This window comes from Somniosus microcephalus, chromosome 19 (genome assembly GCF_052327205.1).
Source record: "Somniosus microcephalus isolate GS21.2 chromosome 19, FLI_Smic_1.0, whole genome shotgun sequence".
Lineage (NCBI taxonomy): Eukaryota > Metazoa > Chordata > Chondrichthyes > Squaliformes > Somniosidae > Somniosus > Somniosus microcephalus.
This window is the reverse complement of record NC_141005.1, coordinates 38,430,324-38,455,290: the sequence shown is the minus strand read 5'-3', so window position 1 is coordinate 38,455,290 and position 24,967 is coordinate 38,430,324. Positions and strand designations below refer to the sequence as shown.

Here is a 24,967-nt window from a genome sequence, read left to right as displayed (position 1 = left end):
GACTCCCCAAAGCCTTTCCACCATCTACAAGGCAGAAGTAAGGAGTGTGATGGAATACTCTCCATTTGCCTGGATAAGTGCAACTCCAACAAGACTCAAGAAGCTCGACATCATCCAGGACAAAGCAGCCCGCCAGCTTAAACATTCACTCCCTCCACCACCGGCGTACCGTGGCTGCAGTGTGTACCATCTACAAGATGCACTGCAGCAACTCGCCAAGGTTTCTTCGGCAGCACCTCCCAAACCCGCGATCTCTTCCCCCTAGAAGGACAAGGGCAGCAGGCGCATGGGAACACCACCACCTCCAATTTCCCCTCCAGGTCACACACCATCCTGACTTAGAAGTATATCGCCGATCCTTCATCGTCGCTGGATCAAAATCCTGGAACTCCCTCCCCAACAGCACTGTGGGAGTACCTTCACTACACAGGCTGCAGCAGTTCAAGAAGGCGGCTCACCACCACCTTCTCGAGGGCAATTAGGGATGGGCAATAAATGCTGGCCTTGCCAGCAACGCCCACGTCCCATAAACAAATTTTTTAAAACGTGCATCAGTGTGCACAATATCAAAAGCCCTCACTGTTTTCAGTGGCCTGCCTTGTCAGTACTGATTGAATAATAATTAAAGCAGACATGCTTTCATCTCTCCCCAAAGCACTTCGGCTGCTATATTGGATTTTGCTTTAACTAATCTTGGAATGAAGGCAGGCTTGGTAATATACCAGTGCTCGGCACAGTCACAGTGCAGCATAGATTAGCTCTCCGATTTCTCACAGTTACTGATCTCAGTCAGGTTGTTAGAGTAGCCAAGTAAAGGTGAAACTTTCACCAGAGGGAGGGAACATCAGGACTGCAGTCAGCCTGTGGCACACCTGTACACCTACGAACATCATATAACTAAGGCTGTAGAGAGGGCTTTAAACTAACTAGTGGGGGGGAGGTTCCTAGAGAGCAAATAATAAAAATGACAACAGAGAAGGTCATAGACTTAGGTAGCAGTGGGGAAATTAAAACCAGAGCGTGTCAGGAAGGGGCAGAAGGTATGGAGTAAAAGGTAAAGTAATAAAAAGGGCAAAAGCAGGAACTAAGTGTCACAAAACATCTTTGAAAGTTCTCTATCTGAATGCACGTAGCATTCGTAACAAAATAGACGAGTTAATGGCACAAATAACTACATATGGGTATGATCTTGTGGCCATTACAGAAACATGGCTGCAGGGTGACTGCCTGGGAATTAAACATACCAGGTTATTTAGCGATCAGGAAGGACAGGCAGGAAGGAAGGGGAGGTGGGGTGGCTATGTTAATAAAGGAAGGAATCACTGTAATACAGAGAAATGATATTGGGTCAAAAGATCAGGATAATGTAACAGTTTGGGTGGAGGTAAGGAATAATAAGGGGAAAAAAACACTAGTGGGCGTAGTCTATAGGCCTCCGAACAGTGGCAACTCTGTTGGACGGAGTATCAATCAGGAAATAGTTGAGGCTTGTAATAAGGGAACATCTATAATTATGGGGGATTTTAACTATCATATTAATTGGACAAATCAAATTGGGCAGGGCTGCCTTGAGGATGAGTTCATTGAGTGTATTAGGGATGGGTTTCTTGAGCAGTATGTAACTGAACCGACCAGGGGGCAAGCAACCTTAGATCTGGTCCTGTGTAACGAGACAGGATTAATTAAAAATGTCCAAGTAAAGGATCCCCTTGGAATGAGTGACCATAACATGGTTGAATTCCATATTCAATTAGAGGGTGAGAAGGTTGGATCTCAAACAAGCGTGCCAAGCTTGAATAAAGGAGACTATGAAGGTATGAGAGCGGAATTGAGTAGAGTGGATTGGGAAAATAGATTAAAGGGTAAGACGATACATGATCAGTGGTGTACATTTAAGGAGTTATTTTACAACTTCCAAAAAATATATATTCCACTGAGAAGAAAAGGGTGTAAAAGAAAAGACAGCCATCCGTGGCTAAGTAAAGAAATTAAGGATAGTATTCGACTAAAAACAAGGGCATATAAGGTAGCCAAATCTAGTGGGAGGATAGAGGATTGGGAAAACTTTAAAAGACAGCAAAAAATAACAAAAAGATTGATTAAGAAAGGGAAGATAGATTATGAAAGTAAATTAGCAAAAAATATAACAACAGATAGTAAGAGTTTTTATATTTATATAAAAAGAAAAAGGGTGGCTAAAGTAAATGTTGGTCCCTTAGAGGATGAGACCGGGAAATTAATGGTGGGAAATATGGAGATGGCAAAAACACTGAATATTTTGTATCAGTCTTTACAGTAGAAGACACTAAGAATATCCCAACACTGGACAAACAGGGGGCTATAGGGGGGGAGGAGCTAAACACGATCAAAATCACTAAGGAAGTGGTACTCGGTAAAATAATGGGACTCAAGGCGGATAAATCACCTGGACCTGATGGCTTACATCCTAGGGTCTTGAGGGAAGTGGCGGTAGGGATTGTGGATGCATTGGTAATTTTCCAAAACTCCCTGGACTCAGCAAAGGTCCCGGCAGACTGGAAAACTGCTAATGTAACGCCCTTATTTAAAAAGGGCAGTAGACAGAAGGCTGGAAACTATAGACCGGTTAGCCTAACATCTGTGGTAGGTAAAATATTGGAGTCCATTATTAAGGAGACAGTAACAGGACATTTGGATAATCATAATTTAATAGGACAAAGTCAGCATGGTTTTATGAAGGGGAAGTCATGTTTGACAAATTTGCTGGAGTTCTTTGAGGAAGTAACATATAGGGTGGATAAAGGGGAACCAGTGGACGTAGTGTATTTAGACTTCCAAAAGGCATTTGACAAGGTGCCACACAAAAGATTATTGCTTAAGATAAAAAATCACGGGATTGGGGGTAATATTCTGGCATGGATAGAGGATTGGCTATCTAACAAGGCAGAGAGTTGGGATAAATGGTTCATTCTCGGACTGGCAATCAGTAACTAGTGGTGTTCCGCAGGGGTCAGTGCTGGGTCCCCAACTCTTTACAATCTATATTAACGATTTGGAGGAGGGGACCGAGTGTAACATATCAAAGTTTGCAGATGATACTAAGATGGGAGGGAAAGTAGTGAGTGAGGAGGACATAAAAAACCTGCAAGGGGACATAGACAGGCTAAGTAAGTGGGCAGAGATTTGGCAGATGGAATACAATACTGGAAAGTGTGAGGTTATGCACTTTGGCAGGAAAAATCGTAGAGCAAGTTATTATCTTAATGGCAAGAAACTGGAAAGTACTGAAGTACAAAGGGATCTGGGGTCCTGGTGCACGAAACTCAAAAGGTTAGTATGCAGGTGCAGCAAGTGATTAAGAAGGCCAATGGAATGTTGGCTTTCATTGCTAGGGGGATAGAATATAAAAATAGGGAGGTATTGCTTCAGTTGTACAAGGTATTGGTGAGACCGCACCTGGAATACTGCATACAGTTTTGGTGTCCATACTTAAGAAAAGACATACTTGTCAGTACAAAGAAGGTTCACTCGGCTAATCCCGGGGATGAGGGGATGGACATATGAGGAGAGGTTGAGTAGATTGGGACTCTACTCATTGGAGTTCAGAAGAATGAGAGGCGATCTTATTGAAACATATAAGATTGTGAAGGGGTTGGATCGGGTGGATGCGGTGAGGATGTTCCCGATGATGGGTGAAACTAGAACTAGGGGGCATAGTCTTAGAATAAGGGGCTGCTCTTTCAAAACTGAGATGAGGAGGAACTACTTCACTCAGGGTGGTAGGTCCATGGAATATGCTGCCCCAAAAAGCTGTAGAAGCGACATCATTACATAAATTTAAAACAGAAATAGACAGTTTCCTAGAAGTAAAGGGAATAAAGGGTTACGGGGAGCGGGCAGGAATTTGGACATGAGTCTAGGTTCGGATCGGTCATGGCCCTGTGGGTAGCGGAGCGGGCCCAGGGGCCATGTAGCCTGATCCTGCTCCTATTTCGTGTGTCTAATTCTGTTAGATTCAGGAGATGGTTCTGTGATAGTAGATTGGCGGTTAGGATCAGATCAGCCATGATCTTATTGAATGGCGGAGCAGGCTCGAGGGGCCGATTGGCCTACTCCTGCTCCTATTTCTTATGTTCTTATGTTCATTACAGTGTGACATTGGCTTTTTATGAATGGGGAAAAGTGGAAGTGACTGAAGAGTAAGGGCCTCATTAATTCACCTGTTACAATTACTATTGATTGACCGGCAGTGAAATGCACAGCACTGAGAAAAGATGCCTTAATATTGGGGGTACAGCTCATTCTGTATTAAAAGTTAACCCACCTTTTCTCTTTTAGGCCCCTGATGGAGCTGATGTGTATTTCCAGCATCTTCTGTTCTTATTTCAGTTTGCAGCATTTGCAGTTTTTCCTTTACACAGAATTGTACCTTGAATTTTGAACTGCCAATTTCACCCGCATAGTGTGCCTGCTGAGCCAGTCTTGCTGCAAACTCCTTTTAATTAATATTTGTCAAATATTTACACCACCTGAGCCACAGCGTTAAACGCTTTGAACTGATTTCATTACTACATTATATATTGTGTAGTGGGATTGTATACTGATGTGTTGATGCTGCAGTGGTAAGACTTGTGTTCAAGAATCATTCAATACTGTCTGCAGAAACTGGGTGCTTTCATTAGGAGAGGCAGAGCACGTTGGAGAAGAGAATTAACTTGCACTGTTCCTGAGCATGTCCTAGCAGCTGTTTAAAGAGCAGCATTGGTGGAACCTGGGAGGAGGCCTCTGCCTGCTTCCATGGGCATGGTGAGTGCATGGAGGAGGGGTCCTTACACAGGGACAAAATGCATGAAGAATATTATATATAAAACAAAGTTATATTTTGAGCTGGAAGAAACAATTCCCTACTCCCCCCCCCCCGCACCTCAACCCTCCTGAAGCTATTGACTCATTCTGGAATGCAGTTCCACATTGAGTGCCAGCAGCTCACGAACATTTTCCCAAGTGGTTACTATTCGACAGTGAAGCCAGGCAGAGGGTTGGCAGGCTCTTTGACAATTATAGCCAATCAGATCTAAGCCAGATCCTGTCCTACCATGACACTCTTAGAAACACTTGCCTGCAGGAGGGGAAGGGCGCTACTGCTTGGCGATTAGGAATGAAAAGCTTTGCGGATGTGTTTTTTTAAATTCTTTGCTAGGCCATGGGTGCCCTGATTGAGGTCAGTGAACCTGGCATAAGCTCGATGGAACTTGAGACCTCACTGGTTTGAATGCCTCCGTACTGCACTGGGTGATGAATTTACCTGCTAAATTATTTCCGGTGTCCCAGGTAGTCCCTTGTAAAGAGAGATGAATGTTGCGTCACGTGACTTTAGAAGCTGTATGAGTATGCACTTTTGAGGTTCTGCTTCCAGTGCAGAGCCTCACTGGATGTTGGCAGGAGCAGTAGGTAAGTCACTGAACACTATAGAGCCGATTCTGGGACCTGCTCTGCCATCTATCATGGCTGCATGCTGGCAGCAGAGCCTTGTAAAATTGAACCTATAATCTTTACGAACGTTTATTTCAAATAATTAAACTTATTTCAGACTGTGGGTGGTTGGGTGTGCGTCTACTCGTAGAGTTCTGGTATTGTAAAGGACAAGGGCGTTTGACCGAGTGTTATCAGAACCCTGAGATTTAGAATGCATTTATACAACAGTTATAGGGTCTCGCATGACACTGCTGCAGGTATAGTGTAAGTCTAAAGACAGGACCAGCCTGACACTGGTCTCACTCGGCCTCGGACCAACATCAGTTTGGCTCATAATACCAAATTTCCACTACACAAGTTTAATGTTGGTGAGAAACTGAAAATAGCTTTGCACCAACACCAATCTTGTAGTGTAAATGTATGCTAAATCAGTCTTCTACGTACTCTCTGTCATCTGTATAATATGATACATACACTATATTCTTGAGAAAATGAAAACAAGGCTAACAATAGTTACAAGTAGAAGCATTGTTTTATTTTTACAAAGTGAAAAGATTAGTAGTCTGGTGCAACATGTATAATTTGTTTATGCTATCACCAAATAACTGTTAATCCGATCATCCCCAATACAATACTGAATTGTAACTGATCTGTGATGACTCTTCTATTATAATATAAACATTTGCAGTGTTGCTGAAACAGTTGTTAAATTTTACCTTCTCAGGTGTTGTGACAAGAGGTTGTGGACCAAGATTGATTTAAGCCGGTGTAAATCAATCACACCTCTTATGCTCAGTGGCATCATCAGGAGGCAACCTGTAACCCTTGACCTGAGCTGGACAAATATATCGAAAAAACAGTTAACCTGGCTTATCAACAGGCTGCCAGGTAGGTGCCTGTGAAATGCCAGTACAGAAATACAAACTTAAAGCATTAAAATGAGTTGGAAATGTTGAACTAGTCAGACTCTGCTTGTAGGTTCAGTGAATGAGCATTTTATAGATTTTTCCCAAAATTACATTTTTATTTAAAATGTCATCCATAATTTTGAAGAATAAGCTCATGTGACTCTTTGATTTTACGCTACAGTACTTTCCATTTTATCTTAATTATTTAAAATTCTGGCTGAAGAACCAAATGAATAGAAATGCAGGATAAAATGATCCATTAACAGCTATATTTTCCTAATGATCATCAGGGATCATGGGCATAACTTTTTTTTTTTAAACACGTGGTTATTTATAATTTATTATTTGCTTCCCTACCTGCGCTCCTTTAGTCTGCCCCACAAAACAACTTCCCAAGAAAATAAACTGAATCATGAGAATTGCATAGGGACACATCCTTTCATTTCCCTCCCTGCTTGTGGGGAAGCATACAATCACTGCTTGGCGCATTTTTATATTAAAATATTGCTCGGCATAGTACTGTGAAATGGAATGCTGCCCCACATTGATGGGTTTGGCTGCCTGCCCCTGGCTCACCAGTCACTCCGAAGCCATCAGGAGTACAAGCCCAGTAAGAGGATTCTGTGGTACAGGAAACTTTCGATTAACCGGCCCCTAAATAACTGGAAATGTCGGTTCACCGGCAAAATTCAGGAGTAGGTTCAGGTAACTTTTATTACTTTTTTTACTCCATTTGTTGCTGTGCAAGGGTGTGGCTGCAGCTGTTGCTTAGCTACAGAGACGCTTGCAACTTGTGCCGATTGTTCTGAAGCTAAGCAACAGGGTTTGTTGCTTTATACGGAGCTCTGAGCTCCGTATCTTTTACTATAGCGTTCGGTTATCCGGAATTGTTGATGAACCGGCACCACGCCGGTCCCGTCCGTGCTGGATACCAGAAAGTTTCCTGTAGTAAGTAACCACATGAGAAGTAAGCGAATGTGCATTAATGTTGACGGTTAGCGCAGGGAGGTGTGTCTTTGTTTTATTTAACATTTCGAAGGCTATCTGTAAAAGTTTCTGATTATTATAAAGATAGATTCTACTGAGTACTGTTCTTGCACCTGTTTTCTGTTCAATAACTGTCTGGTGGTTTACAGCCTGAGCTGCCAGTGTTCTTCTGCCTTCTTAATTTGGGAAGACCACATGATTTATTCCAGTAGGTCAGAGTGCAATGATATGTGTTCTTAGTTCAACCCTTGGGTCTCGCTGGTTTTACTTAGATTTTGGGCAAGAAAAGGCACGTTGCTTTGTACTGGATATGAGATCTGCTTACAGGAGTGGTCAGTCAGTGAACCCAAGGAGAATATCTGGTGTAAATATCCAAAAAGTAACATTTCTAAAATGCTATTTTATTGCAATTGGACTGTGCAAGTTGTGTCTCCTGTGATCAGTTCTGTGCAGTAGGCGATACCTGCAACCTTGGCTACTTTCAAATCTTCCTCAGCCATCCAGTTCTTACAGCTAATGTTAGCTGCCCAAACAGATTTTGTTGATGCCTTTACATTCATGAAGCCCTGCTATTTTTGACCTAATTCAAGGCAATGTTGCTGTGAAAATAGCCTATCAAAAGCTTAAAGCTGTTTGTTGTGGGAGACTGTTATCATGAAACCATCACTTAGATTATGGTGATTAATGGGGGTCCTTTTTTCGCTTCCCAGTGCTGAAGTTTCTATCACAGCCTTTCAAAGCCTCTACTCTTTGCACAAAAGTTTTCCTGCATCCCTTATCCAACTGCAGTGTTCACTGGGGGGAGGGGAAAAAAGAGAAGTGCATTGAGCCAGCAGAATGCCCTTGGGGACATGACTTCAACTCTAGCATAAGAACAAAAGCTTCCTCTCTGCCAACTGTAATGGTTCTGAGTGAAATGAGTTTGGCTAATTCCTAGTAGGTATTGCTGGGGAAAGAGTTATTTGTTTTAGATGGTGAAGAGAGTGAGTGAAGAAATGAATTAGCTCGTCAGCATCTAATGGAACATAGGAGTGCAAATGTTTTACATTCGAACATATATTTTTGGTGCTAGAGCCACTGGTTGGGAACAGGAAATGTTATTTCTGGGTGCACTCTATTAGCAGTACAGGTTGCTTCCTTATTTTGATCATCACTGTTTTTGTGTGGTAAGCAACCTTAAATTCTCCAAGCCTGTACTATGAAATGGCAGGACAAGATCTGAGTGCTATCACCAAGCCGGTACTATGATTCTCGTTCTTATGTTTCTCTAGTCCGATGTTTTGTATTACCTTTGTTTTGTTAAGTTGGCAGTCTTTGCATCAGATTTTTATTTCACAGCTATGATTTGCATCCTTGCACAAAGTGTCCTTTAGTGAGGTCAATCTGACTTTTGTTCCATAATGCTCTTTATCATGGCCTCAGAGGTTGAATGTGGCCCAGATTGTTTTCTGGTATGATTGCAGAGTAGATGCTGAGTGAATTGGGACATTTGGGTGTGTTCTATTTTTTTTTTTAAATGCTTGTTCTGCCATGGACATTGATGCACAATGTGTTAGGTTACCTAGGGGCACCATTGTTGGTTCTGTTTGGTGCAGGAAATATTAATACAGTCATAATATTGATTGTGAAACACTTTCAGGTTGTCATGCTGCAATTCTGGTTTGGTTTCGGGCAGTAAATGGCTTTGTTTGGACGATGCTAATGCTGTGGCAGTTTCCTCACCAAAAAATAAAATTGCAAAGGCTAAAAATAACAATTCTGTGTCAGTTAAGTTAATATGTGCCAGTATTGCATCTTGCCTTGTGCCGTCCATTGACATGTTATGGATCTTAGCAATGAGTCCCCAAAACATCCCAATGGACCACAGCACAGTTACAGAAGAAATAGCAGCTGATTGGCATTTCATCTGAATAGGTGATACTCGTGTACGACGCCAGCACTCGGGTAGGTGGTAAGAAAGCAGTGACGCAGAGCACCTTAAACCCAACGTGGGATTTGGTCCATTATACCAGAGGGGCAGAGGCCAGAGTTATCTTTAGGTCATTATGGGCCGTATGAATAGCACTCAATCAAGTGATAGATCTAGTCCTGCCATTTTAATGAAAAGATGTGTGTCATGATGCTACCTTTAGCATACACAGTCAACTATGTTGAATAAAACTGGAAGCTAGACTATTGTGAACTCTGTAGAGCAATCCTTATAGGAGTTTTCTGTTGCCCATTATTAAGAGTGAAACAACTTTTTTTTTCTACTGACTACACTTGGGTTAGGCATCAGACATGCTTACTGGAGATTGTCTTGGTTATTGTTGCGACATGTCCACATACCAAAAAAAGAATGATTAAGATCTGTAGGGAACCCATTTAATTACTAATTTTTCAGAAAATGAGAATACATTAAGGAAAAAGCCTGGGTTAAAATAGTTTACATTCAGTGGACTAAATCACTGGGCCACCCAGTCCCTTAACTGGTTCCCTCATCTCTTCAATTACCATTATTCTATATTCCAGCTATGAGCCATGGGCTTTTTTATTCAATAACTGGTCAGTTTTTTTTTTAAAGTTTGTAATATAATTGTCTTGCCTCTTTTTTTTCATTGTGTGCTTTAGATTCTGCAGCCTGTTGGCCGTTTCAGTAAGGTTTATTGAGGGGCTTAAATTTTCCTCTTCACGATGACCTACATTGGCCTCCCGGTCCAGGAATGCCTCGATTTTAAAATTCTCATCCTGCTTAAATCCCTCCATGGCCTCGCTCCTCCCGATCTCTGTAACCTCCTCCAGCCTTACAACCTTCCGTGAACTCTGCATTTCTCCAACTCTGGTCTCTTGTGCATCCCCCCGCCCCACTTCCTTCACCCAAACATTGGCAGCCGTGCCTTCAGCTGCCTAGGCTCTAAGCTCTGGAATTCCGTCCCTAAACCTTTCTACCTCTCTCTCATTTAAGACTCTCCTTAAAATCTACCTTGCCTCTCCTAATGTTTCCTTCTTTGGCTCGGTGTCAATTTTTACAAACATACGAACAATGATGGACAGGTAAAGACCATCGAGCCTGTCCCACAATAATTGCAATATCTTGTGTATCACAACATATACACTCCACCCCACTCGAAACCATGTGATCTCCTGAGAGAGGCAAAAAACATAAAAAACCCAGGCATATTTGGGGGGAAAAATCTGGGAAATTCCTCTCCGACCCATCTAGGCGATTGAAACTATTCCAGGAGCTCACTGTGGCCTTGAATTCCCTGCAGTACCCACCTTCTGTAAGAGGTGATCTTGGCCCCAGCCAGAAACAGGTCCAGCTCTCGCTTGAAGGAATTCAGCGAGTCTGCGTCCACCACACGAGATGGCAGCCTGTTCCAGAGGTCCACTGTTCTCTGGGAAAAGAACCACCTCCTGACATCTAACCTAGATAACTTAAATTTGTGACCCCTCGTCCTGCCTAACCTATTTAATTGAAATAAACTGTCAGCTGAAACACAATTTATTCCCTTCAATATCTCATAAACCTCAATCGGATCCCTCCTAAGTCTACGCTTCTCTAAGCTATAGAGTCCCAACTCTTGATAAATAAGATGCTTTACACTGGGAATTAGTCTAGTGGACCTCCTCTGCACCCTTTCCAAAGCCTCAGTATCACCCACCATGTGAGGAGACCAAAACTGGACACAGTATTCCAAGTGCGGCCTGACTTAAGATCTTGTGCAATGACAAAACAGTATGCCTCGTCTTGTACTCAATTGTCCTATGGATACACCCCAACACCCCATTTGTTCTAGCTATCACTACACAGCATTGCACATGTACCTTTTTAAGGATGTATTCACTAGAATGCCCAAATCCCGTTCTATCTCCAACATCTTTACTGCCTTATGTTCTGATTACCTTCCTGTGAAGTGCCTTGGAACATTTTACGTTAAAGGCGCTATATAAATGCAAGTCGTTGTTGTACAAATGTTGCAGTAGTTTCTGAAGCCACCTCTCCTAAATTCTCAGTAATCTCATTCATCAATAAGATCACGCAAATACTCCTGAATCACACTGTGCGGACCAATTGCATTAAGTTTTACATATTAGATGTACTTCTCCTTTATAAAAAAAAATGTGTTTCTGCTGAGATGGCATGAGTGACACTGAGGCATGTTTCGGTTTATAACAGCCCAGAAGTCCAAAAGATGTGCGGGTTAGGTTGATTGGCTATGATAAATTGACCCTTAGTGTTAGGGGGATTAAATACGTGGGGTTACAGGGATAGGGTGGGATATGTGTTGGTGTAGGGGTTACGGGGATCGGGTGGGATATGTGTCGGTGCAGGCTCAATGGGCCGAAATGGCCTCTATCTGCACTGTGGGGTTTCTGTGATTTCTGTGGTGAAGTAAAGCCAGCTTCTCTGTTATTTTTAAATCAGTGCATATCTGAATTTCAAGTGGGGAAACGGCAGCCTTTTTGTATCTACCATAAAAATCAAACTTTGGCCTTTTTTTTCTTCTTACTCTGATCAACTGGGAAAATACACATTGTTAGAAGCAGTGCAGGTAAGTGTATCAGAATTATCCTGAATGACATCTGATACAGAGATAAAGGAAAAATCATCCAAGTTGCTATTTCTGCCAGTAGGTGCAGAAAGATTAAAGCTGTAAAGCCCTGCATGAAGCAAAGGATTCAAAATTGAGACAGTTGTCACCCAACAAGGAATCGAGCAATGTGTTGTCTGAGGCTGATCAGCAATAGCATTTCTCTTCACCTGATGACGAGTATTTTTCCCCATTTTGTACATAAGTTATTTCACATTAGTTCCATTTATCATATCCGAATCCTGAAATATAAGAAGCAGGAGTAGGCCATACGGCCCCTCGGGCCTGCTCCGCCATTCAATAGGATCATGGCTGATCCGAACTTAGACTCACGTCCACTTCCCTGCCCTCTCCCCGTAACCCCTAATTCCCTTATCAGCTAGGAAACTGTCTATCTCCGTTTTAAATTTATTTAATGTCGCAGCTTCCACAGCTCTCTGGGGTAGCAAATTCCATAGATTTACTACCCTCTGAGTGAAGAAGTTTCTCCTCATCTCAGTTTTGAAAGGGCAGCCTCTTATTCTAAGATTATGCCCCCTAGTTCTAGTCTCACCCATCAGTGGAAACATCCTCACCGAATCCACCCGATCAAGCCCCCTCACAATCTTATGTTTTGATAAGATCACCTCTCATTCTTCTGAATTCCAATGAGTAGAGACCCAACCTACTCAACCTTTCCTCATAAGTCAACCCCCTCATCTCTGGAATCAACCGAGTGAACCTTCTCTGAACTGCCTCGAGAGCAAGTATATCTTTTAAATATGGAAACCAAAACTGTACGCAGTATTCCAGGTGTGGCCTCACCAGTACCCTGTATAACTGCAGCAAGACTTCCCTGCTTTTATACTCCATCCCCCTTGCAATAAAAGCCAAGATTCCATTGGCCTTCCTGATCACCTGCTGTACCTGCATACTAACCTTCTGTGTTTCATGCACCAGGACCCCCAGATCCCTTTGTACTGTAGCACTTTGCAGTTTCTCTCCATTTAGATAATAACTTGCTCTTTGATTTTTTCTGCCAAAGTGCATAACCTCACACTTTCCAACATTATATTCCATCTGCCAAATTTATGCCCTCTCACTTAGCCTGTCTATGTCCTTTTGCAGGTTTTTTATGTCCTCCTCACTCACTGCTTTCCGTCCCATCTTTGTATCATCGGCAAACTTGGATAAGTTGCACTCGGTCCCTTCCTCCAAATCGTTAATATAGATTGTAAAGAGTTGGGGTCCCAGCACTGACCCCTGCGGAACACCACTAGTTACTGATTGCCAACCCGAGAATGAACCATTTATCCCAACTCTATTTTCTGTTAGATAGCCAATCTTCCACCCATGCCAGTATATTGCCCCCAATCCCGTGATTTTTTATCTTGTGCAGTAATCTTTTGTGTGGCACCTTGTCAAATGCCTTTTGGAAGTCCAAATACACCACATCCACTGGTTCCCCTTTATCCACCCTGTTTGTTACGTCCTCAAAGAATTCGAGCAAATTTGTCAAACATGACTTCCCCTTCGTAAAACCATGCTGACTCTGTCCAATTAAATTATGCTTATCCAAATGTCCTGTTACTGCTTCCTTAATAATGGACTCCAACATTTTACCAACCACAGATGTTAGGCTAACTGGTCTATAGTTTCCAGCCTTTTGAATGCCTTCCTTTTTAAATAAGGGTGTTACATTAGCAGTTTTCCAATCTGCTGGGACCTTTCCTGAATCCAGGGAGTTTTGGAAAATTACTACCAATGCATCCACAATCCCTACCGCTACTTCTCTCAAGACCCTAGAATGTAAGCCATCAGGTCCAGGGGATTTATCCGCCTTTAGTCCCATTATCTCCTTAGTGATTTTAATTGTGTTTAGCTCCTCCCCCCCCATAGCCCCCTGTTTGTCCAGTGTTGAGATATTTTTTGTGTCCTCTACTGTAAAGACTGATACAAAATATTTGTTCAGCGTTTTTGCCATCTCCATGTTCCCCACCACTAATTTCCCAGTCTCATCCTCTAAGGGACCAACATTCACTTTAGCCACCCTTTTTATTTTTATATAACTGTAGAAACTCTTGCTATCTGTTTTTATATTTTTTGCTAGTTTACTTTCATAATCTATCTTCCCTTTCTTAATTAATCTTTTAGTTATTCTTTGCTGGCTTTTAAATGCTTCCCAATCTTCTATCCTCCCACTAGATTTGGCTACTTTATATGCCCTTGTTTTCAGTCGGATACTATCCTTTATTACTTTACTTAGCCACGGATGGCTGTCTTTTCTTTTACGCCCCTTTTTCCTCACTGGAATGTATTTTTCTTAAGTTGTGAAATATCTCCTTGAATGCTCATGTACACTGCTCATGTACTGTCTTACACTTTAATCTATTTTCCTAGTCCACTTTAGTCAACTCTGCTCTCATACCTTCATAGTCTCCTTTATTTAAGCTTAGTACGCTGGTTTGAGATCCAACTCTCTCACCCTCCAACTGAATTTGGAATTCAACCATGTTATGGTCACGCATTCCAAGGGGATCCTTTACTAGGACATTTTTTATTAATCCTGTCTCATTACACAGGACCAGATCTAAGATTGCCTGCCCCCTGGTTGGTTCAGTTACATACTGCTCAAGGAACCCGTCCCTAATATACTCTATGAACTCTTCCTCAAGGCTGCCCTGCCCAATTTGATTTGTCCAGTCAGTATGAAAGTTAAAATCCCCCATGATTATAGCTGTTCCCTTATTACAAGCCCCAACTATTTCCTGATTTATACTCCGACCAACAGAGTTGCAACTGTTAGGAGGCCTATAGACTACGCCCACTAGTGACTTTTTCCCCTTATTATTCCTTATCTCCACCCAAACTGTTTCACTATCCTGATCCTTTGACCCAATATCATTTCTTACTATTGCAGTGATTCCATCCTTGATTAACATAGCCACCCCACCTCCCTTTCCTTCCTGTCTGTCCTTCCACATTGTCAAATACCCCTGGATGTTTAGTTCCCAGTCATGGTCACCTTGCAGCCATGTTTCTGTAATGGCCAGCAGATCATACTCATGTGTAGTTATTTGTACCGTCAACTTGTCTATTTTGTTACGAATGCTGCGTGCATTCAGATAAAGAACTTTTAAATATGTTTTGTGACAATTTATTCCTGCTTTTACCCCCTTTATTACTCTACCTTTATCTTTATACATTCTGTCCCTTCCTGACACGCTCTGGTTTTTAATTCCCCCACTGCTACCTTGCTCTATTGCCTTCTCCGCTGACATTTTTATTTTTCGCTCTCTTGAAACCTCCCCCCCACTAATTAGTTTAAAGCCCTCTCTACAGCCCTAGTTATTCGATTCACCAGGATTCTAGTCCCAGCACTGGCCAAGTGAAGTCCGTCCCAACGGAACAGCTCTCTCCCGTCCCGGTACTGGTGCCAGTGTCCCAAGAAGCAAAACCCATTTCTCCCACACCAGCCTTTGAGCCACGCATTTAACTCTCTGATTTTATTTACCCTAGCCAAATTTGCTCGTGGCTCAGGTAGTAATCCAGAGATTATTACCCTTGTGGTTCTGCTTTTTAATTTGGCCCCTAGCTGCTCATACTCCCTCAGCAGAACCTCTTTCCTTGTCCTATCTATGTCGTTGGTACCAACATGGACCACGACAACTGGATCCTCCCCCTCCCACTCCGTTTCTCTCCAGCCCAGAGGAGATGTCCTTAACCCTGGCACCGGGCAGGTAACACAGCCTTCGGGACTCTCGCTCTCGGCTGCAAAGAACCCTATCTATCCCCCTAATGATACTATCCCCTACCACTACAACATTTCTTTTTACTCCCCCCACTTGAATGGCCCCTTGTTCCACGGTGCTGTGGCCAGGTTGCTCATCCTCCCTGCAGTCCCCGTTCCTGTCCTCACAGGGAGTAAGAGCCTCGAACCTGTTGGACAAGAGCAAGGGCTGCGGCTCCTCCAACACTACCTCCTGGATCCCCGTACCTGCCTCACTCATAGTCACACCCTCCTGTCCCTGACCACGGAATACATCTGAATTAGTTAATCTAATTGGTGTGACTACTTCCTGGAACAGAGTCCAGGTAACTCTCCCCCTCCCTGATGTGTCGCAGTGTTTGAAGCTCGGACTCCAGCTCATCAACACGGAGCCGGAGTTCCTCGAGCAGCCAACACTTACTGCAAATGTGATCACCGTGAACATCAATGGTGTCCACCAGCTCCCACATATTGCAGCAGTAACACATCACCTGCTCTGCCATTCTATGTAATTAATTAAATTTATTACTATTTTTAAATACCCTCTGCCCCGATTCTAGATGATGAATATCACACCTCTATTTAATTGAACTTACCAACTTATAAAGGTTTAAAGGGGAAGGAAAAGTACTCACCAACCAGCCAGTCACCTACCAGCTTGGCTGTGATGTCACTTTTGAATTCTGACCTCCCTTTGGAATGTTGCTTGTGGAGCCTGTTTAGGCTGCCTCGCCTCGCTGCTCCGACTCGACTCCCGGCTGCCTCGACTGGGCCTCGCCTCGCTGCCCCGCCTCCGCGATGTCTGCTAATCCTGAGACTGGCAGGAAAAACAAGACAAAAACGAAACAAAAACAGTACCCCACTTATCCTAACTCTCTCACTTACCCAAACTCTCAAAAGGCACACTCTGCTGCTAGCACTAACACTGGTCTTTTTATACTGTTTGTAGCCAAATGAGTCACCCTGGTCAATTGTTTAGAGAACTGGTTTTTACTGCCTGCCAATTAACTCCTACTGCAGTGTTACCTTGTTTTACTCTTCTTAGACCAACAGAATCCCAAATATTTAACTTTTCCCCTTTACTTAAACTGCTTAAGTAATCTTATTAAGAAACTACTGGCAAGAAACTACTGGCAATTGCCACTAACAATTTGCACCACTCCAAAGAGAAATAACCCTTAAAGAACTCTCTCACTTACCCAAACTCTCAAAAGGCACTCCATGCTGCTTGCACTAACTAGCACAGAGTATCAGCATGAGGCAGTGGATTTTTCAGCAGCAGTTTACTGATCACCAACAAGCCATCAAAGGGCTGCGACATCAGAGCATCTATTACTCTGATTTGTTGGGGTTTTATGATTCATCTCTCCGATAGTCTTAACATTTTAATTAGTATAATACCAGTACACGAGCACACTGTTCAAAGTTAACTCCTTTGCATTAATAAAGCAGTGACTTTGGTGGTTGTTGAATGTGGTGGTTCTTGTCTTGTGTTTTGTGATTCCTGTGTTTATCGTTTACAAATCATCTTCTTAGAATTTATATTAAATTCACTTCTTGAACATGGCCATTTAGCACTTTCAAATGCAGACATAGTACAGCCGATATGTTCAACTTTGTTTGTCTTCTCCTGTTTAGGTCTGAAGGACTTGATTGTTTCTGGCTGTTCCTGGGCAGCAATCTCTGCACTTTGCAGCTCTAGTTGTCCCTTGCTGAGAACCATGGATCTCAGATGGGTGGAAGGATTAAAAGATGCTCAAACGAGAGATTTGCTTTCACCTCCAACTGACAACCGACCAGGTAGGAAATCTTTTTACACCCACTGTGTTTCAAGGTGGTGTGTTGTATCTTGTCATCTAGTCTTTTGTGTTGGTTAATTAAGACTCATTAATTACACATCACAGTAAAATAGTGATGTCACCACGTGACTTACTCCAGTTTGAGCAAATAAACTCATAAATTAAATTCACTTTTGTTTCAAATGAAACGCAAGTTTTACTTGGAGGTAGCTTCATTTCAGCCTTTAAAATTACCCATACACTAAACAGATAAAGAAATTCCTTTGCAAATTGTCCCTCATCTTTGGTCATCTAACCGAGGTATCTGTGCTGCAGAGCAGACAGCCAGGCAGTTGAACTGCAACTGAGCAGCTGTCACCTGTGGCTAAAGCCACGGCAACACCGTGATGAAGACTGTAATTTAGTAATTCAAATAGTATATAATGCTGTAAGTTAGTAAGCAGCGACGTAAACAGTATTTAACTGGTCTGTTTCATGTAAATTTTCTCATTTTTGTCTTCCAAATACCGCGATTTAAGGTAGCTTAACCCCAAACAAGTTAAAAAGATTTTCCATCTGCTATCCATGTATATGAGGAAAGGATACATTATAACATTGATGGCAAGCTTTGATGATTTTCTGACCGCCATCAGAGCTAGCCACATTCTAATCAATTCCACTGCATGAGCAGCTGGTTTGCAAAATGTATCAGGTGGTATTTGTAGGCTATTAGCCAGAAACGTGTTTTAACTTGGACCTGCCATCAACCAAGATATCCATGTTAAAACTTGGCTTCGCTTTTAGGGGGGCTTGTTTTCTGCCATCAATCACAGAAGGCTCTCACAATTTGCAGTTAAAAATTCAATTGATCTGCAGATTATAACCCATATGCTGCCATGCTTTACAACACCACCACTTTCTAGCACTTATTTGAGTGCTGTGGTGTTCTTAAATAACACAACAGGCACAAAATATCAGTGCTGTGTTGAGCACTGACTTCAAAATAAAACCATGTTACTACAGTATGTCCCCTCTCAGTGGGCTATCATTTTACTTGTCATTAATTTTTTTCTTCAGCAAGCTCTAATGTCAGAACGCATGCATTATTTTAGAACACTTGCACTCTATAAGTGAATGCTGAACAGTCATCCTGATAGCTGGTTGTGGAATACAATCTAATGGATCTAAAATAGAGAAGATGAAAACTAATCTTTAATTTTAGCAAATGACATTTTCTGGCTCCTGGACTATCCCTTTAATAAGGAATCAACAGTGCATTTTTTTTAATAATAGAGAAGTATTGCTACAAATGCTAATAGTGGTTAGTACAATTATATGAACTATATATATAACCGCCAGAATCCAGTATGTTAAAAAATGTCTTGTTGCCTTAAAGGTCAGATTGACAATCGCAGCAAGCTACGAAATGTGACAGACCTTCGTCTGGCTGGACTGGACATTACAGATGCAACACTCCGGCTTATTATTAGGCACATGCCAATGCTATCCAAACTGGACCTTAGTTACTGCAACCATCTGACAGACCAGTCAATTAACCTATTAACAGCAGTTGGCACCACAACAAGGGATTCCCTAACAGAAATCAATCTATCAGGTGAGAAGTATGCATTTGATGCACGTTATTTAAACTGAAATTGACGAAAGTCAGTGTTAATTGCTTTGCAAATCATTTGAGTGATTGTGGTACACAATTTAGAAAATAGAACTTTGAGATTTTATGGTACAGGTACTAGGAAAATATAAAGTAAAAAAAACTTCTATCTAGCTATAAGAGGGGAGAACACACTGGATCAAGTCTACACGAGCATTGTAGATGCCCATAAGACCATTCCCTGCCCCCACCTTGGGAAGTCTGACCACCTCTCCCTGTTTCTAGCCCCGGCATACAAACCGCTCATCAAAAGAGTGAGAACATCAGTGAGATCAGTGAAAGTATGGCCAGAGGGGGCAGTCTCGGAGCTTCAGGATTGCTTTGAACGCACTGATTGGGGCATGTTTGCCCATAATGACATCGAGGAATACGCATCCACAGTGCTATTCTACATTAACAGTTGCGTCGAGGTCGTCACGACCCATAAAAATATCAGGACATACCCCAACCAGAAACCCTGGATGAACGGAGAGGTCCGCTCGCTGTTGAAAGCACGCGACGCAGCATTTAAATCTGGCGACGCGGCGGCTTACAGTGCAGCTAGGACCAACCTAAAAAAGGGTATCAGGACTGCCAAAAGGAAACAGACACTGCGGATAGAGGATCATTTCCACAACAACTCGGACCCCCGGCGCATGTGGCAAGGCATCCAGTCCATCACTGACTACAAGAGCAAAAACACCAGCCCCCTGGTTAGCAATGCCTCCCTTCCGGAGGAGCTTAACAACTTCTACACTTGCTTCGACAGGGACAACAGGGAGCCGGCTACCAAAGCCTTGCCACCCCCGGAAGACCAGGTGCTCACTCTGTCAACCTCCGACGTAAGGGGTGTTCTACGCGGAGTGAACACACGAAAGGCTGCTGGACCGGATAGCATCCCTGGACGGGTACTCAAGGAATGTGCTGATCAGCTAGCTGATGTCTTCACCGCTATCTTCAATCTGTCATTGGCCCAGGCAGTAGTCCCTACATGCTTCAAGACCGCTACCATTATTCCTGTGCCAAAGCAAACGGCTGTGACGTGCCTGAACGACTATCGACCTGTTGCACTCACACCCATCATAATGAAGTGTTTCGAGAGACTGGTCCTGGCTCACATCAAAGCCAGTGTTCCCGCCTCTCTTGACCAACACCAGTTTGCCTATCGTGCAAACAGATCAACGGAGGATGCAATCACAACTGCTCTACACTGAATCACTTAGATGGTAAAGAGACCTACATCAGAATGCTGTTCATAGACTACAGCTCAGCATTCAACACTATCGTCCCCAACAAGCTGGCCACCAAACTCCACACTCTTGGCCTGAACACTTCCCTCTGCAACTGGACCCTGGACTTCCTAACAGACCCCAGTCTGTCAAATTAGGTAACCACACCTCCCCGCACCCCCTCCTGACCCTGAACACGGGGGCCCCCACAGGGATGTGTGCTGAGCCCCCTCCTCTACTCCCTCTTCACCCACGACTGTGTGGCTGTTCATGGTTCCAACACCATCATCAAGTTTGCGGATGATACCATGGTAGTAGGCCAGATCACCAACAACGATGAGTCAGCCTACAGGGAGGAGGTCCAGCATCTCGTGAAGTGGTGCGCCGATAACAACCTGGCCCTTAACATCAAGAAAACCAAAGAAATCATTGTGGACTTCAGGAAGTCTAAAGGCGGAAGTCACACCCCCCATCCACATCCATGGGGCTGTGGTGGAAAGGGTGGACAGCTTTAAGTTCCTCGGAGTCCACATCACGGAAGACCTCTCCTGGTCCCTCAATACCTCCTCTCTGGTGAAGAAGGCCCAGCAGCGCCTATATTTCCTAAGGAGGCTGAAGGGATGTAACCTGTCACCCCTGATCCTCTCTAACTTTTACCGCTGCACAATAGAGAGCATCCTGACGAACTGTATCACAGTATGGTATGGCAGCTGTAGCTACTATGACCGGAAAGCCCTGCAGCGGGTAGTCAAAACTGCCCAACGCATTACCGGCACCCGGCTACCGACCATAGAGCACATATACCAGAAACGCTGTTTACGGAGGTCACGGACCATCATCAAAGACCCTACCCACCCCAGCCACAGTCTGTTCGCCCTCCTGCCATCTGGGAGACGCTACAGATACATTCGCACCCGAACGACCAGATTTAGGAACAGCTTCTTTCCCAGGGCTGTCATCCTACTGAACTCCACAAATAAACTCTAAAGCCTGCACATCTGCCAATGCACTTTATTATGGGTATGTTTATGTTAATGTATTACAAGCCAAATGAATGTTGAATGTTTAAATGTCTTAATCTAAATGTACACTCTCGGGAGCCGCAAGCCTACATTTCGTTGTACTGCACTTGTGCACTAACAATGACAATAAAGTTGATTATGATTATGAATTCACACACCGCACAAAAAGCAAGTTATGCAATAAGGATCAATTTTCCCAACTTTGAAAACTCTTAATGGGGCACAGTTCTATAAGCACTGGTAGCTCTTAGATACTTCACCCAATTAACCCAGCCATCTTCAGCTGCTTGATCAATGACCTTCCCACCATCATAATGTTTAGGGACTGTGATCATAACTCCTCTGATAATTAGGCAGCCTATGCCAGCTTACAGCAGGACCTGGATAACATCCAGGCTTGGCTGACAAGTGACAGATACATTTGCAACACACAGTGCCAGGTTAACAACCTTGCCCATCAAATAAAAGCTCAGCTATTTCTCCCTGACCTTCACTGGCACTACCATTACCAACTCCTGCACCATCAACATCTTGGGGGTCACTAATGACCAGAAGCTTAACTGGACCAGCCATATCTGCAACATAGCTACAAGAGCCGGGCAGCAACTGGATACTCTGAGAGGAATGGCTCACTTCCTGAAGCTTCTTCACCATCTGCAACGTTCTTATCAGGAGTGTGTGGTTTACTCGCCTCTTAACTGAATGAGTATAGCTGCAGCCACACTCCAAAGAAACTCAACACCATCCAAGATGGAGCCATTCGCTTTATTGGCTCGTGTGCCACTTTACTCAATATCCACTCCTCCACATTGTGACTCCAATATGTACAATATACACTGCAGCAACTCACCAAGGTTACTTCACCAGCACATCCCTCCCCTGCAACCTCTACCACTGAGGAGGACATGAGCAGCAATGTCCTGAGAGCACCAAGTCACACAACATCCTGACTTGGACATAATATTGCCATTCCTTCATTTTCACTGGGTCAGTATCCTGGAATTTTCTACCTAATGCCACTGTGGGAGCATCATTACCACAAGGAATACAGAAGTTTAAGGAGAAGGCCCACCACCACCTTCTCACGGCAACTATGGATTGGAAATAAATGTGGCCTTGCGAATGCTCGCATCCGGGAACTTTTTTTTTGAGTAAGCCTAACAGTGACTTTTGACAGACTATTCTACCCTGGAGAGCATCACAGCTGAGCCCAATTCTGTCCACACCCACACTTTCCAGTATATGGTCACTAGATAGCAATTGGGAGTGGGAACACGTACTGGTTCCTCCTTTTGCCTTCCCTAACCTGCTGAGGCCAATAATTTCAATGGGACTAAACTGTAGTTAACATTACAAAACTGAAAGAAACTAAGGAAAAAATATTACAATCAAAAGTTAATTAGGTTTCTTCCATTTAATGAGTTAACACATTTTACCTACATTGTTTTGCTTCTATTACTTTACTGGTAGATTACTCCAAATATTTGTGATTCTCAGTAAGTTTTCCCCCTTATATGTTTCGAATTACATTTTACTAATTTACATTTATGTTCTTTGGTCCTACTTTCTTGGAATACTTTGAAGTAATAATTTGAGTTTGATGTAACAATATCATTTAGCATTTTGTATTATTCAACAGTATTACTTTAACCATTTTCTAGTCTTGAATACTTAAACTTGTCTAATCTTTTCTTATAGCTTACCCCATTACATTTGGGATTAGTTTCATTACTTTTTTCTGTATCCTTTCTAATTCAAGTATATCTTGCTTTATGGCATGTTCAGAAAACTGAACATGGCATTTTAAGTGTAGTTGAGAAATGCATGTAAATCCTTGCCGTACCTAAAATGCACAATATCCTTTTTCTTCAGTTTGCAATAAAGTCACTGACCAGTGCCTAACCTATTTCAAACGTTGTGGCAACATCTGTCGAATAGATCTCCGTTACTGCAAGCAGGTAACAAAAGAAGGTTGCGAACAGTTCATAGCAGAGATGTCCGTTAGCGTTCAATTCAGTCTGTCAGAGGAGAAACTGTTACAAAAACTTAGTTAACTAAACAAAAAGAGAAACTGGGCACCATAACAAAGGACGTTTAATTTCTTCTGAGATTTAATTACGCCGAGCTTCTGCTTCATGTTATTGGCACCAGACAAAAGGACAAGGATGAACTGTGGAGAGGACAGAAACTTGATAGTAACAGAAGCTGTTTACCCTAACAAAAATGTTTCTACGTGTGAAAATCACTCCGAAATTCAAATTTATTTCTGAAATTTTAATAATGTATAAAAGGACACTAATGCGCAAGTGTTTGCACTTGGTAGGTATAAACATATGTGGCGAGAAAGTGATAAAACTAACATTTTCGTGCACGTTTTACAACTAAAGCATGTGCATTGTAAATTTTAATTTCAGTTCTTTTTTTAAAAAATGCAGTCTTAAACCAAGAGAGGTATCTTATAGACTTATCTGACCACACATTGGGATCATTTTGACCGTGTTATAAATATTGTTGTTTTGTTACACTCTACACATCATACATTATGCAGAAATATTTTTGTACAGAAATTACTTTATTGATAGTGTGGAAATTTCAATAATTCCAATGGTAACATTATTACTTATACAATTGAATTCCAATTTATTTCAGATTTCCCTATTTGTTACTTGTGGTTTAATCTCTGTACAGTTCCACATGTTTCATGTGGAATGATCTTTGTGATGTTTGTATGTGCCATCATTGCATGCCTTTAAGGCAAGCAGCAGTAATAATACTGTAAAGTGACAAGATGTTGGTTTTCCACCATTTGCTGTTGCCATTTTGTCATTGCTGAATTTGTATAAAACTTTTGTCTCGAATGCTGTGTACTGAACTATTGTTGGATTCACAGGGTAACAATATTCCAAGTGTTGTACAACACTTAACAAAAAAACTTTTAACACACTTTCTCCAACTGGAAATGAGCATTTTCACTGAGAGAAAACAATGGTTTCCACCCCTATTTTGTGTCTGTTGTAGGTCGTCATGCATGCAAATGAGATGGAATTGAAGGATAGTGTAAGACATCAGAATTCCCAACATTTTGTTCCTGTTGCACTCAGTGTAACTTCTGCCCGATTAAGAGGCCTAGTGACTTGTCAGACCAGCGGAGCCTGGTGGAAGTGCTCAATTTGAAGCAGCCTGGACAATTTTAGCCCATAGATCAGGGTGGCCTGCATATTTTAGGAATTTTTTTAAGCTTTGGGGAGCTATTGAGGTTAAATTTAAACTGATGAGAGATTTTTGACCCCCATCCACAGTAAAGGATAATATAGAGCAGCGTAAGTTTCCCTAAGGGAATTCTGGGGTATGCATTCTCGATTAAGAGCAGCAGGGACTAAAGGAGAATGAGGCAGCATCAAGGGAGGATGAGGATAACTTACTTCATCGCCCCCCCCAAAAAAAATAATGTTCAGTAGCCCTGGAAATCTATTGAGGAAATAAGTGAGGAGCTTTGCCTAGTTCAGGAAGTCAGTCCTAGATGACCTGTTCCAGATTTTGCACCCTGACCTGTAGCCTAGATCAACTTCCCAAGCAGCTCTGCCAGTCACCGAATGCCATTAAGGTTTGCATCCAC

The 24,967-nt window shown here is 42.6% G+C and overlaps 1 protein-coding gene across 11 annotated transcripts in view; it reads left to right on the top strand.

Moving 5' to 3' along the window:
- The window catches only part of LOC147104347 (lysine-specific demethylase 2B-like), a 210,122-nt gene extending 185,913 nt beyond the window's left edge, over positions 1–24,209 (top strand). For all 11 annotated transcript variants that reach the window (XM_085961615.1, XM_085961613.1, XM_085961611.1 and 8 more), the window contains 4 exons: positions 6,179–6,342; positions 17,310–17,471; positions 18,846–19,064; positions 23,224–24,209. In XM_085961615.1, coding sequence (XP_085817741.1) covers positions 6,179–6,342; positions 17,310–17,471; positions 18,846–19,064; positions 23,224–23,405 — 727 coding nt within the window. In that variant the 3' untranslated portion in view covers positions 23,406–24,209. The remainder of the gene's footprint in view (positions 1–6,178; positions 6,343–17,309; positions 17,472–18,845; positions 19,065–23,223) is intronic.
- The last annotated feature ends 758 nt before the right edge of the window (positions 24,210–24,967 follow it).